The 15552-nt window shown below is 31.3% G+C and overlaps 1 protein-coding gene and 1 long non-coding RNA gene across 3 annotated transcripts; both read left to right on the top strand.

Annotated features, from left to right (window-relative positions):
- The first annotated feature begins 905 nt into the window (after positions 1-905).
- LOC110805868 (uncharacterized) lies at positions 906-3580 on the top strand. 2 transcript variants are annotated; one of them, XR_008926259.1, is made up of 5 exons: positions 906-1369; positions 1465-1554; positions 1729-1766; positions 2782-2831; positions 3286-3580. It is a non-coding gene; the product is annotated as an uncharacterized lncRNA (long non-coding RNA). The 2 variants fall into 2 exon arrangements; XR_002538133.2 differs by having other exon boundaries at positions 907-1554.
- A 7047-nt stretch (positions 3581-10627) lies between these two features.
- LOC110805869 (EG45-like domain containing protein) lies at positions 10628-14877 on the top strand. Its single transcript, XM_022011491.2, has 3 exons — positions 10628-10888; positions 13792-14095; positions 14617-14877. The coding sequence occupies exons 1-3, from the start codon at positions 10741-10743 to the stop codon at positions 14624-14626; spliced, it is 462 nt and encodes a 153-aa protein (XP_021867183.1). The 5' UTR covers positions 10628-10740; the 3' UTR covers positions 14627-14877.
- Positions 14878-15552: the final 675 nt, after the last annotated feature.

A 15552-nucleotide genomic window follows, 5' to 3' on the forward strand; every position in this document is an offset into this window, starting at 1 on the left:
AAAAAACATTCCCAATCATTAACTCTTACACACTTTACAATTTTATTAATTACCGTGCCCGAGCCCAAATGTGACACTTATTTAGGAACGGAGGGAGTATCTTTTATAGTACTGTTCAGATCCTTGTTATGTGAACCGAAGTTTCACGACTGAGCATACATTGAGGTAAGTATATTCTTAATATATGTTTAATTGCTTAAGTTTAGTACTCCCTCCGTCTGTTTTTGTTTTTTACGTTTGATGTTTTTCACACGATTTAACGACTATTTAATGTGCATTGAGATTCCTCTATTTTTTTTATTTAAACAAGAAAAATTAAGTTTATTTATAATGTTTTCACTTTTATCAAAAATCTGACATTTGGAAAATGAGAAATATTTAATGTCCAATGAATTTAATTGGTTAAAATAATATTTGGGCACAAATTTTGATAGAATATTAATGCATTATGTGATAATATAAAAGGAAATGTAAAGAACAAAATGAAACACCTAAAATGAAATACGTAAAAAACAAAAAGAGACGGAAGGAGTAATTTGCAGTAATTAATCCGTATAAAATTGTCATGTGTTTTATCTCAAATTATTGAATTGAATTGGTTAAGTTAATTATTTTTCTTATGTATCATTATGAATTCTGAAAGTTATTTGGTGACAATCATGATTTCTTGGTTTTTTATTTCGTTTTTGTGCCAAAATTTATAAGCGGTGATATATGAGTTACGGTTTAATATTTTATGGGCACCTTATGAGTATTACTAAATAGTTAGTTGAAGCCAAGTTAATCTATTCTAATATTTAATAGCAGGGATGTTGGAGAGCCACGTGGCCCCCCCCTTAAAATTTCAATGTTTAATTAAATTTTTTAAAAAAAAAAAAGAAACATAAAAGTCTAAAAAACCGAAAAAGAATAATCAGTCTTATTCTTATCGTCCCTTTTTTCTCCATCTTTCGACTCTCTCTTCCAACCTTCAAATCTCTCCTCCAATCTTTGCATCTGAAAATCCAAACTAAATCAATTCATCAATTCAAGCATCAATTATATTCAAGATTAAAACCTATATGAAATTACGAGTTTAATTTGTTCGTTGATTACTTGATTCCGTAGCTTCGCTTCATCTCCGTAATTCTCTCTTCTGACATCTCTGAAACGACACACTCCTTCGGATTTTAATTCCCGGACTTTTATTCTTCATTCCTTCCCCTCTCCCAAGTAGTAATTTCAACAATTGCTCTCATCAAATTCATCCCCCCTTTCATTATTCCTGTTTTAACGATCTCAGATTTTCCAAAGTAAATCAAAATATCAGATCTCATCCTTCGTTGATCCGTATGTGGGTTTGTTTTATGGCCCTGAAAGTTGCTATCCAGTAATAGATTTTGATAAAAATTTCATTTCTCAGTTTGATTATAGATTTTATGTTTGATTGTTATTGCAAATATAATGTTGTTGTTGTTGTTGTAGATTTATAAGATGAATACAGATGAGCTTTTCTATTAAGAAGAAAGAAGAATTTGGTATTGCTTTCATCATTGAAGAACAAGGAACAAAATGGTATTGCATTTTTAATAATTTGTTTCCTTATGTTGTCATGGAATTTGGCCTACTTATTTTGGGAGGATTTTAATGGCAAAAGATCGTGGTATTGTTTTTGTTGTTTAAGATTTTAGATGATTTTCCATTAAGAGAACAATTTCTAATCCTTTTGTAAATCTTGAACTTTTTCAGGGTACATATCATTTTTCAGGATCAATTTGCAATATTGGGTAATCCTTTGTTCTATTGATTGCCCTGCTGTTTGTTAGAAATTTAGGTTGTTTTGGACAGATTTTAATCAGAAATATTGGGGTTTAATTGCAATCAGTTATGAAATTTTGGTTGTTGGGATTTAATGACTTTACATAAATTCATAATCTAATTTCAAGATGAATTTTCTATCGAGTAATTCTTTTGTATTTTGAAGAACTTTGTAGGGTACACACTACAGATTGCTAATGACTATGTATTGAATTCATTTTTGAGAGAATCAGTGGTGTAAGATTGGAGTTGGATAAAGAACATGTACATTATGCAAAAGAATAGGTACTTTAATTCTTGATAAACACAAGTATATAATGTAGCTTCTTTAATTTCATCAGAAATTCGGATTTGAAATTTTTGGTTTGTAGTTCATGTTTCCAATATATGAATAGGACTGTTTGTATTTTGTTGTGAGTATTATTGAATTTACTTTGACTGGGTACTGCTCATTTTCAATAATTTTTTTGTCATTTTTACTTGAAGACATTTGAATGATGCAAAGTAAGTATTTTTTACCACTTAAACATGCAATTCTCCAAGTCTATTTATTTTATTGATCTTATTTCAGGAAACATATACTTTGACTTCAAAAAGGGACATAATTACTAGATCAAAACATTCATGGATTTATTTTCGAATACCTAAAAAAATTTTAGTCATTACGTTTGTGAGTTGTCTAATTTTATATAATTTTAGTACGAGTTTGAGAAATTTAGATTCTGATTTGCATGCCTTTGATTCAGAATTGGGTTTGTTTTTGCTAATTTAGGTTGAAGTGTTGTGTTTAAATACTTGCAATTTCAGTTTCCTCTTACCCTGTATTGTATTAATTAAAGGCTTATATTTGTTTTTGAGGGAAATTAAAGGTTTAGTTTGTATACACCTATTAATGTAGTTTTTACTTTAATATACTACGACTTATTTGATTGTAGTGTTGTAAATTTGTTTCTAACCGCGGGTTCTTCTGATTTGATAAGTCAGGTTGGATAAACATGTTTGGCAGAAGACACAGCTTATCCCTGCCCGATGAGGTGATAACCTTTATCTTTTTGCTAAGCTTTGAATTATGATCCATGAATGGATGTCTCAGTTTAACCGGTGATATCAAGCTATGTGAATTGCTATAATGCTATGAAAGACCTGATGTTTAACTTTTTGGCTTTTGCTAAGTTATGATCAATGACAGGATGTAGGTTGAATGATTTTGATTTATGAGTGAAATTGTGTCTTTATTTTATCTTTATTCTTATCACCTTTAAATGTAAGAGAATTCTTATAAGTGACTTTACCATCAATGACTTCTCTAAACTCTTCCATCAGTAAATAGGCAACAATTAAATGGTTCAGCTATTTAGGATATAGACTAATTGGGTTAATAAATCAATAATATCCCTGTTTTCAGCCTCTACTCTAACTCACAATCTCTTTACTCTGAACTACTGATAGATTTTTATTTGACCTCTCTAAGTTTGTTTTTTCTTTCAGGTTGGAATGAGCATTTTTAATGAAGATAAATCATGGTGAGGGACAAGATGAATGTCAATATCTTTGTTTAGTACCCCATATAAATGTGGTCAAAATACTAAGCGTTTAGTTTGTATACACTGATTGAACAAATACTAAGCGTTTAGTTTGTATACACTGATTGAACTTGGTTCATGTTAAGATTTTCTTGCTCTTTTAGTTTCACAGTGAAGTTCAACACATATCAAGTATTGGATCTTATGTACTTATTAGTAAGATGTAATAAATTATACGGAGTATTTCTTATTTGTTTCAAGATTTTATCTCAAGAGAGTGTAAACTCTCTATAATGGGCAAACAAGTGTTTGTGAAGTAGATCTTCATATTGGTTGGAATGGTTGCAGTTTCTCCTAATCAAGCTTGCACCTAAGTTAGACAATTTCACTAATATATGTAGTTGGTGTTACCATCAAATTTTATCCATTTTATACGTATTTTTGATTTTGGGTTCTAAGCACATTTAAAATGTCATAACACTTTAATATTATCTTCTTTGATTTCACATTTCACATAATTATTTGACCGAAATAGCTAATATGTACCATACAAAACAACAAAAAACATGCATAACAAAATGAAAAAAATGAAAAGAAAATTGATGAAAATATAAAAGAATCACTTTTAAACTAAAATAGAAACCGTGCGTTGCACGGGTATAAAACTAGTTTATATTATTACTTACCAAATGAGTCTATTGTTGGAAGAGTTCAGTTATCAGAAGAGTATGACTAAGCACCTTCCTTGTCTTCATGATACGAACTATAGCTGCATCAACCTATGATTTATGAAAATATACGAACTATAGCTGCATCAACCTATTATTTATATTATTATTATTACATTAGTTTTCCAATGTTATTACTTACCAAATGATCAGTCTACTGTTGTAATATGTCTAAGCACACTTCATGATCTTATTACCCAAGGGAAAAGGTAGCATCCTACATTCCTACATAACACTGTTTTTCAAAACTAGAAACCGAAATGCATAATATATGAACAAAAGGTCTTGCGCGCATAAGGTGTACAATAAATTTATTGTACACCAAGATAACTTTTATGTAGTTTTTTTGTAACTTTAACCTATTTTTCTGTAACTTTTATATTATAAAATTAAAAAGTTGATAGATAAACATTTTAAAGGGTTAAATAATTAATTTACTCATAATTAGTGATTTTGAAGAATAATTTTTATTCAAATGAAAAAATTTATCATTAAAAAATAGATAATTTTTACATATATAAATATAACTTTTAAGCATTTTGAGTCAACATTTACTCCGGTGTACAATATTTATTGTACACCCATTATAAATAAGAATTTGTGATATATGAAAGTCTATTTTTCTTTGTCGTTATTTAAGGGATTGCTTCTTACCGGATTACCTATTTCATCAATTACTTTGACTTGTAATTTGTATAAAGAGTTTGAACCATAATATTGGATTACAACTTGATTTTATATAAGTCGATCTTAATTTGCAATGTTTCCTTGTAAAATGAATGATTTTATCTAAGTCTTAATTTGTTACTAGATTTGACCGTAAAAAATCCGCAAGTTCTTTGGAGTAATCTAAAGGAAAAGTATGACCACCAGAAAACTGTGATATTACCTCGAACTCGTTATGATTGGTTACATTTAATACTATAACACTTTAAGTTTGTAAGTGAATGTAACCCAGCTATGTTCAGAATTAATTCACAGTTGAAATTACGTGGAAAGAAAATCACTAGGGACATTCTGTACTCATCTTACTTTGCCCGTTCTCAAGGGTTACGCGCGACCCTTAGCGTTCTCTTTCCCTCAGTTAATTAATATTGATCTTACGTGATACGTTTAATATTGAAATTATTAAATTGATACTTGTTGTTTAATTACTTATTTTATATACTCAAAACGTTTTCAAAACTAAAATTATTTATTTTACAGGATGGAGTTGGAATTACTCAGTTTATCTGATTTTTGGGAGTGCGTCTCTCTTGTCTCTTCCTATTTATTTTTGCAGGTTGGTAAAGGTACTTGGCTACGAGTGAGGAGACGCTTAGAATAACCACCTAGTCAAGAGACAATTTCTATTTCAGTCTAAGTTGGATTTGTTATTTATTTTTATGGGATTTGGTTGTAATATTTTATTGGTCACCTTTAGACCACTTAGTTAATTTTGACTTTAATGATTTTAAATTGTTTTGTTGCTTTGCATTTATTTTCTATAGAGAATAAATGTAGCATGACACTCCCAAGGTTTGGACGATTGTTTTATGAAATAAAAATAGGGTTTTTGGTTATATAAAAAGGTCCAAATTTTGGGGGTGTTACACTTTGTGTATTCGGTCAATTTGAATCATTTTCTCATTTGGGCATCTCTTAAAAAAAAACCAATTACTTTGAGTTTATGATTTTTTAGCCGGTCACTATGAAATTTGGATATACGTACAATTTGTAAAATAAATGGGATTTTGTGTATTGCAGACTTAAATTCCCCAATTGTGGCGGAGTTAGAGGGCCAGATCCAGTACTCTGAGAAGTACTTTGATGATACTTACGAATACATGTATGAATTTGGAATTTGAATAATAAAATATTTGGGGATTTTATTTTTCTGGTTTGATAATTATTAGGATTTTTAATTAGGTGTTGATAATTTAATTTCGTTTTGTGATTATTTTTTGGTATGTAGTTCTTCTAGGTGAAGTTGCTTAGTTGTTTGATCCGATTTTGGTTTTAGTTTCCTTCATTTTTTTTATTATTGATTTCGGATTGCCATAATTGAACAATACTTGGGTTGTTCGAGATTATATCTAAATTTGATGCTGTAGAGTTAAAGGATTTTTAAATTGGTTATGAGAATTACATAGATGATTGTTGGGGTTGGTGAGACGCGCGATGTTTGGAATTGAATTTGAATATTATGGGTTTCAGTTTTGGTACCCTTTTAGGTTCTGCCCTCTTTTGTTTAAATTGATGGTAATTTCATATGGAGTAATAATTTCAATACTCTGAAAAATGTAGTTTATTCGGGTGTTAGTTCTATAAGTAATTTTGGAAAAACAATTCGAGTTTTGAAGATGTGAATTTGAATGCATTTAGATGGCCATTAGAGGGTATATTGATAACTCACTTTTGGTTTGAATTAAGAGTTTGTATTTAGCTAATGGATTTTATTTAGTTTGTTTTTTCCGTTCCTTTTGTTTTGCATCCTTATTGATACTGAATTTCATTGTAAATTACTAGATTACTATTTTCATTTTTGTTCATCAAAATTATTTTACTCTTGAAAACATAATTGTTAAGAAAAAAAACGTAGAGTAGGATAAAAGAACCAAAAAATATTGGGCATTACTCATTACTCCGTAGTTAGCAAAGCAACCTATTAAAGAGTAGAAGTAAATACACCAAACAATACAATTGAAAGTACTGTTATATTATGCATAAACAAATTAAACTACACTATTTGAGGAAATTCTATGTGTCCATGTCTTCAATATTCTTTGCCTTTATTCAATTTATTCAATTTATTTAATTTCTTTTTGGGAATTTGTTTGAATTTTTCTTTCCCCGAATTTGTTATGTTTTTCTATAGGAAATTATGGAAATTGATTTTTTTTTCCTTTATTTGTGTTTTGCAGATTTATCAAGAGCAAAGAATGATTGCTAGAAGAATAACAATACTCTTTCATTGTTAGATACAATGGTGCAATGAGAAAACTCAATGTTACTGCGAAATTATCTTGTTTATATGTTTACTTCTTGGACTGTTAGTAACCTTTTGAGGAGGATATTGCTTTTCACGGGAGCTATACCAATCTTTCTGAATAGAATTAAGCAACTTCTGTGAATTTATGTATTGTTGATTTAAAAAAAATAAACACTATATTGTTGTAATATTTAGATGTTTTAATAGAGATGGTGTTAAATTTTTCTTTAAAAGAACTTTGGGAGTAATTTCTCTTGCCTATTATTTTAGGTGATTAGATGTAATAACACACTTTTTAGTTTTCATATACTCGCGCACGCATCGCGTGCATATAAAACTAGTTTAAACATTAATAAAAGTATTGCGTCAAAGATAAAAGTTAAAGTGATACAACTATTTTGAAATATATAAGTAGTACGCTACAAAAGTTTAGCATTTTGTCTTTAGTATTCAAGTCATTCCAAATTATGATCCAGTGGACTATTGTATAAGACTATAAGTAATTGTACAAACGAGACACTATGAAAAAAAATTAAGAAAAATGAATATTTATGTAGTGTTACTTCCCGGAGAAACAAGCTTTATTACTTGATCGTTATCAAACTTCGTATTAATTAATTAGCTTTTGGCCCGTTTTAGGTACGAGCTATATTTTAGGAAACTCAATTAAAAAAAATGGTAAATTGGCATACCAAGATGATAAAAGTATAAATGTATAATACTTCACTAAAAACTTTCACTTATAATTTTGATAGTACGTAGACAAATTAAAATTTCCAAGATACATTGGGTTGGAAGATTACTTTTATGGAATATATTATGAGCTTCCACAAGACCACAAATACATTCTTAGGTTAAGAGTATAGCTTTTATCCAATGGGCTTTTTAAAAAATGAGAATAAGAGAAATATGCTAGTACAGAGTAACTAAGCTAAGCATATGTATTCTTTGGATTAAACCAAAGAAATCCACAAATCTTCAATATGCTAAGAAATTCACGATTGTTGTTTGTTGGATTAAAAAAACTATGTTTCAATTGCCAAGTATACATGAAGTTCAACACCATATCCTTCGCATCACAATCAAGAAAACTACCAAAAAGGAAAATGAACTAAGAATTAATAGTTGTTGATCAAGCTAACCAGACGTGATATGTCAAAATTCTGGAAAATATCAAAGACTAAACCATTTTTTTAAAACTCAAAATTATGCTTACAGAGTTAGGGGTGTGGTAGTAGTCGATGTCATACAGATTTCAAAACAAAAATGCATCTATGTTGTCGGTTTTTTAAGTCGTTTGTAAAAGAACTTGAAATATGATAATGACTGAGGTAAAGATGGTTGTGTGCCGGGCCGGCCCGAAGCCCGATCCGACCCGGCACGAAAAAAGCACGGTCCGACACGGGCACGAAATCGTGGGAAGTGGGCCTTAATTTTTGGAAAAAGCACGACAAGGCACGACACGACTCGACCCGACACGACAAAGCACGCTAATTTTAGTAAAATTAGCCTTAGGCACGACGGGACGGCACGACCCGAAAGCCCGTGGGCTTGGGCCGGGACTAGGCCCTTTTTAACTTTTCGGTCCGACACGACACTGCACAAAACAATGTGGGCGCAGCCCGATTAGGCCCACAACCCGTGGGCTCGACCTGAAGCCCGGCCCACGGCCATCTTTAGACTGAGGCAAGTCAGGCAACGGGATGAAAAGAAAATGCACCGTTGATTTAAATGGGCTAAAAAATGAATATAATGATACCATTAACTAATACCAATCTCATTAGAAGAAATATTTTTTCAGAAAACAATGGGGTGTGCATGAATTAGAAGTTCATAATTTTAACTTCCACCCACCTATAGGAATATAGTAAAATTCTTTAGAATGAAGAAATTTAGCAAAATAAGCTAGGTAGGAATGTCGGTCTATAAAAAATTGTAAACATGTAGGTTTAATAAAATAGTCAAATTCATTAACCCGAGAACTATAACCATATGAAACGTTTCTCATTCTTGATTCACCATAACCGTCAATGTATTAATCAATGTCTCTAATTAAATTGTTCTAAACGGTTAAACTAAAATTGGAAAGGGAAGGATAAAAGGTTGAGGTAACTTATTATGTATTAAATGAAGAATTGATTATGTATTCTTGGCCACGTGTCTTCTAAGTAGTGATGATTATGTGTCCGCCACGTGTCTTCAAAATGGCCGGTGTTACTTATGTGTCCATAAACTAGAGTTGGTTTTCCTTTTTAAATATTAGGTATTGATGTTTGTAGGTCCGATTCGATCAAATCCGAGAGCCAACCAGTAGGTCTCTCATCGAGCCAAACCTTGACACTATTAGAAGTCACAAGCTCACAGCTTATTAAACAAGATGATGAGATATGCCATTATATACATTATCTCTATTATATAAGTCAAGAGGGGAGGATTATTTTCGTAATCACGCTTTTTGTGTCCCATGTAAAATACTAAAATACCCTTCGCATTTCATATTTACATATTATTGTAAATCTGATTATTTAGTTTTTTCACGGCAAATAATTACCTATATATATTAGCTATATAATCTTTGATTTTATTCTGTAAATCAATCACGGCAAATAATTACCTATATTAGCTAGTTAATTATACTCCTGCATGTATATTAGTTGTCAAAGATACTCCTAGAAATCAAGCTTCCATCAAACAATGTAAGTAGTACTCCCTCCGTTAATATAGTGCCCGTTTGACCAAAATCACGGTTATTAAGGTAAATGATAACATTGATAATAAAAACAATAATAATTTGTACTTTCAAGATAAAGTACATGTTAGTTGGCAAAAATGGAGAGATAAATTATAGATTAAAGGTGTGTACATAATAAATAGGCCTAAAAAGGACAAAAATCAAGCACATGGGTTGAATAAAAGTCAAAAAGTACAATTTTCAAAGTAAAAATTAATGGTTTAAAATAGAAATAGGCACATCATTTAGGGACACCATTTTAGAAAAACAGGCACTATATTATGGGACGGAGGGAGTATGTGATTAACATCAATGCGAAATACACAAATTCATTCATTTCTGAAATATGGGCTTCATCTTTATGTCATTTTCTTTACGTTAGTACTACAATTTAGATTTTTCGTCATATAATACATGTATGTAAATTCTTTTTTTATCTAAGAATTATTATAGCTAATTTTTATTCATATGAACATTTTAAACAAATTTTCTAACATATTATTTATTGTAATTAGTTGTCATAACATAATTGTTAGTTTTTATATCTCGCACGCATAGCATGCATATGAGTCTAGCTAGTTCTCTATAGCGAAACCAAAAATGAAATGGCCATGAAAAGAATAAATAAAAAAAATAGCTAAGACATCGGCTAGCGCACAATAATAGCCGTTTCATCTCCAAAATCATGAATTATCCGAAAACATGAGCGGACAATAAATTTGACTTTTGAATTGGATCAATAAATTCTTGTGAACTCAAAAACAATAAAAATAAATAAAAACGTACGGAGTACTTCATAACATGCATATATAGAAAATTAGCAATAAATACTGAGCGATGTATAGACATTAGCGCATAGCCAAGTAGCCAACCAAATAATAAACAATATAATAAAATCATACATATATATATATATAGATTGTTCTTTGGTACGGAGTAGTTTGAGATATAATTAATCAATCAATCATTCTAAGCTACTGAAAGGAAAATATGGGTATTCAAAGTCATCAACTTTCGCAACCACGCCGGCAGAAATGGATATTACCACTCTCTCTCGGCCTTTTCTTCGTCTACCTTATTCCCCTCGCTTATGCTACTGACTTTGGCACGGCTGCGCGTTACAGCACACCCTATATACGTAAGTATTCTTTCAATCTCAATCATCTACTCGATCTATATATTTTAATTACTATGTCTTTTTCAAATCATTAGATTTCCGGAATATATTATTTCAATCATCTACTCTATATATTTTAACATTTTCGTCTATCTTTTTTAGTTAAGAGATGATAAAAGACAATTTTTATTTTATTTTTAGGTGGTAAAAAACAATTTTTATTTTTTTAGGTGGTAAAAAACAATTTGTCAATTTTTTAGGTGCTAAAAAACAATTTAACCTTTTTTTTTAATGGAATTTATCATAAAACAATTTGTAATTATAAACGGTTTTATAAGAAATGAAAAAAATGAAATAAGAATACCCATTCTCATCCAAGAACCTGTGATTTGGTATCTCTCTCAAAGAACAAAAACAAAAAAAATAACGGTTTTTTCATGAAATGCCCCTTAGGTTTCACGAAATGCCATCAAATACACCCGCGCGTTTCAAAATACATAATATACCCCTATTTAAACTTATTTGCACCAAATGCCCCTAGAATTAACGGAAGTCTAACTCCGTTAACATTAACTCTTAATTAATCTAACTAATCCTAATTTAACCATAATTAAATACCGATTAGTCTAATTAATCATAATTAACACCTAATGAACCTTAATTAACTCTAACTCCCCTCTCTCCTCTCACTCTCCTCTCACGCCTTTTTCTGGGTATCAAAATGGTGAACCCAACCACAATATTTCCTTCTTCAAACCATCTTCATCAAACATCAATTGCTAACTCATGTAGATATGTACTTCATGATATATGTTGGTTACTTGAGTAGCTTGGGACGGTGACGAAATCGGGAGGTTCAGGAGCGGATTTTTTAGGATCTGGCGGCTGAGGGGTGGTTTCAGGCTTTAAGGGCGGAGGGGTGGTTTCAGGCTTTGAGGGTGGCGGAAGAGGAGAGACAGTGTTGAAAGCGGAGGTGGTGTTGATGGGTGATTGGACCTCCATTGGTGGTGGTGGTTGTATTTGTGCTTGCTGCTCTCGTGAATGGAAAGTCAAGTTGACAGACATTGATTTGGCTGCCCTCGATTCCAATCGCTGCTATTCTACTCTCCTATTTGCTGCTACTGCTGCTATATATCTCTTCCTGCAGAAGAACTCAACCCCAAGAACGAAAATAAGAAAACAAAATCGAAAAAGAAATTAAAATTTAAAGACGAAATTCATTCTAATCTACGAATTGTTTCTGATTCTCTAATCTAATTCTAACTACCCTGCGCTATTCTCTTTCCTAGCTGTTATTCTACCTCGCCCAATACAAATTTGAACTTCGTTCTAGAATTTGTTCTTCAGCATTTATGTTCTTCTTTTTGGTTCGAGGGAGCAGCTGCGATTAGAGGAGATAGAGAATAGCGCAGCAGGAATTGTTTTATGTTTTTCAGATTTTAATTTTTGTTGGTTTTCCTATTTTAGATTTTGCAGCTGGGTTGTTCGTGAGTATATAATAGCAGCAACAACAACAACAAAGGGCGAAAAACAGCAGAATTTGGGTAAATTAGAGAGAGATTAGAGCCACTAGAATTCCAATTTATAGTTTAGATTTTCGATTTTAGGTATTAAACTCTCAAATTTTCATATTCTCTTCTTCAATTTTTTGGGTTTTGTTCTTGAATTTTCAGATTTATTTTTCTTCAATTTTGGGCTTCAAATTCAATTGTATTTGTTAGCTAGAGTTAATTAGAGGCAATTAGAGGTTAATACTAACGGAGTTAACGGCCGTTAGTCATTAAAGGTATTCAAGGGCATTTGGTGCATTTTTTTAAGAAATAGGGGTATATTATGTATTTTGAAACGCGCGGGTGTATTTGGTGCATTTCGTGAAACCTCAGGGGCATTTCATGAAAAAACCGAAAAAATAATCTACAAGACCTTCTCGTTTCCCTTCTTTTTCTGTAGATTTGTTCATGTACTCCACTACGTAAGTTTTAATTCGCATGTGTCAAACACTTAAGATTTGTAGACCTCTCTGAATCATAGGCAGACCTCTCAAAATAATGAGAAATATATAAATTGACTATTAACTGAAATACTCCGATCCATAAATCAAAAAATCAAACAGTATCAATCTTGATTTTTTTGATTTTTCAAGGAAAAAGGAAATTTGTTCAAATTTCAATCTAATTACTCCGTAATGATTTGAGATTATGATAATAAGGCTAAGTTTATGATTTTCTATGTTAGATGAAGAAGAATATCATGGAAATAGAATCATGTTCTCCATTAATATATATTTTCCAGTTAAATTTCAATTGTTGATCGGTGCAGCGGTTAGAAAATAAGAGAAGATATAAAGAAAGAGAAAATCGACACAAACAGGAGAAGATATATAGAATCACGTTCTTCATTAAATTTCCAGGATTTCACACTTCTCATTGACAACAAATCAACGATGGAGGTTCTGTGAATCGAGGAAGAAAGCACGAAGATAGAAGGAATTTTAATTACTTTTTTATTTTTATTTTTATTTTTAATTTAAAATCAACGGTTCAGATCAATCAACGATAATGAAGGGTTAAGATTTAGAGTCTTATCGTGGCTACCACTTTATTGTAGGCATTCAAAAGCCTTCCCACTTTCTATATGTTTTTGAGCTACTTTTGAGGAAGCTCAACTAGAATTCTGACCAAATTATAATCAAATCTTGATCAATTAATTTATAAATTACTTGTTGAACTAACTAATTAACCGTCAACTCTAAGCTAAGGATTATTCCTATCTAGAATATGCAACTTGTACAACTAACTTTATTACTACGTATGTAATTTGAAAATTTGTACGTGATGATGACATGCATTTATATAGTTAATTAATTATACATGATGAATACGAATTATAATACGAAAAGATGAAAATGATTTATATGGTTGCAGCAACGGCGTGTTATGGGCAAGATTCAACGGCTTTCCCGTCAAACAACCTATTTGCGGCAGCTGGGGAAGGAATATGGAACAATGGAGCAGCTTGTGGGAGGCAGTACACAGTGTCTTGCGTAAGTGCACCTCCCCCTAACACTTGTGTTTCAGGCACCACCGTCACGGTCAAAATCGTTGACCGAGCAAGCACCGCCGTGTCCCACCCCTCGAGCAGCGGGGCCACCTTTGTCCTCTCTACCGACGCCTTTAATCAGCTTGTTAAGCCCTCTTCTGCCACCTCCATTAACATTCAATTCGCGCAGTAAGTTTGCTTATTTCATAATTATGTATGGTCGTTAGTTTTTGTATAAGTAGTAAATTAATTATTAAATGGCAAATTTGTCAAAAACTACCTTATAAAATATGATTTTTGCGAAAAACTACCTTATAAAAAAAATGTTGTAATAAACTACCTTATAAAAAATTTATGTTGTAAGATACTACCTTTTCCCGAATTATGAACGTTTGATCGAAATTTAGGGATTGACTTTACCATATATATGTCACGTGCCATTTAATTACGTCTTTCCCGTTAGATGTCGCGTAATATGCACCTAGTAAAGTCAACGTCGTAATTTTAAATTAATGCTCATAATATGGCCAAAGGTAGTATCTTACAACATAAAAATTTTATAAGGTAGTTTATTACAACATTTTTTTTATAAGGTAGTTTTTCGCAAAAATCATATTTTATAAGGTAGTTTTTGACAAATTTGCCTTATTAAATTGCACTCAAAATCCATTTTAAAGTTCTGATAACATTATATGTTTCCTATTTTGCAGGGTAGCATGATGTCATTAGAGAATACGGAGTAATGAACAATTGAACATCCATCACTAGCTTAGCTTAGCTTATCTTACTGCCAGAATGAACAAATATTTTAAAATTTTTAACCAAACTTTACACAGTACATAAATACGGAGTATTTCGTATGTTTAGCTTATTATTTGGTTGCCTATATTCAATACATCTCGTTATATTTGTCCAGCTTTTAACAGATTTTCATTTGGAAAATGGGAATTAAAAATTGATAAATTTTCATATGTGGTTATTCTCCCCTCTTATATGGGCTTGTGTTTAACCCAGTGAATTCATCAAAATTCATTCAATTATGTACATATACAATTGCATAACGTACTAATTCATGGACTAACAAACTTATGGCCGCTATAGACTAATGGGAAGTCAATTGATAACAACTACTCTGTAACACCTCATTAACAACGGTCATAAACGCCTATCGAGTAAATGAGTAATCAAATTAATCTGCAAAGGAAGCAAGTCCTGAATGAGCAAATTCTGTTGTTGATGGTGCCATATATATATAATACTTCGTATATATAAGCATACTATAATGAACATGGTGCTACATTATTTGTGGCTATTGTACTTTTCATAAGACGTACTCTCTATACCCCTTAAAATGTGGTAAGTTAATATACGTAATGCATTATATAGGCACATCACATGCAAGAATGTGATCCAAGGAGATGACAAAATGCGTTTATATATTGTTTTAAATTTCTTAATTACTTACACTTTGATGTATCTAGAATTAGGTATAACCACTCAGCCGAATCTAAATCATAATACTGGTGATGTGAAGAAGTTCTTAATCAGAACTTCGAATTTAGAAAGAGAGAGAGAGAGTTTTATTGAGAGAATTAACTCTTATTACAAGCTACAAAAGCTATCAATCAGCTTTGCTTTTATACTAG

This window comes from Spinacia oleracea, chromosome 1 (genome assembly GCF_020520425.1).
Source record: "Spinacia oleracea cultivar Varoflay chromosome 1, BTI_SOV_V1, whole genome shotgun sequence".
In the NCBI taxonomy this organism is placed as follows: domain Eukaryota; kingdom Viridiplantae; phylum Streptophyta; class Magnoliopsida; order Caryophyllales; family Amaranthaceae; genus Spinacia; species Spinacia oleracea.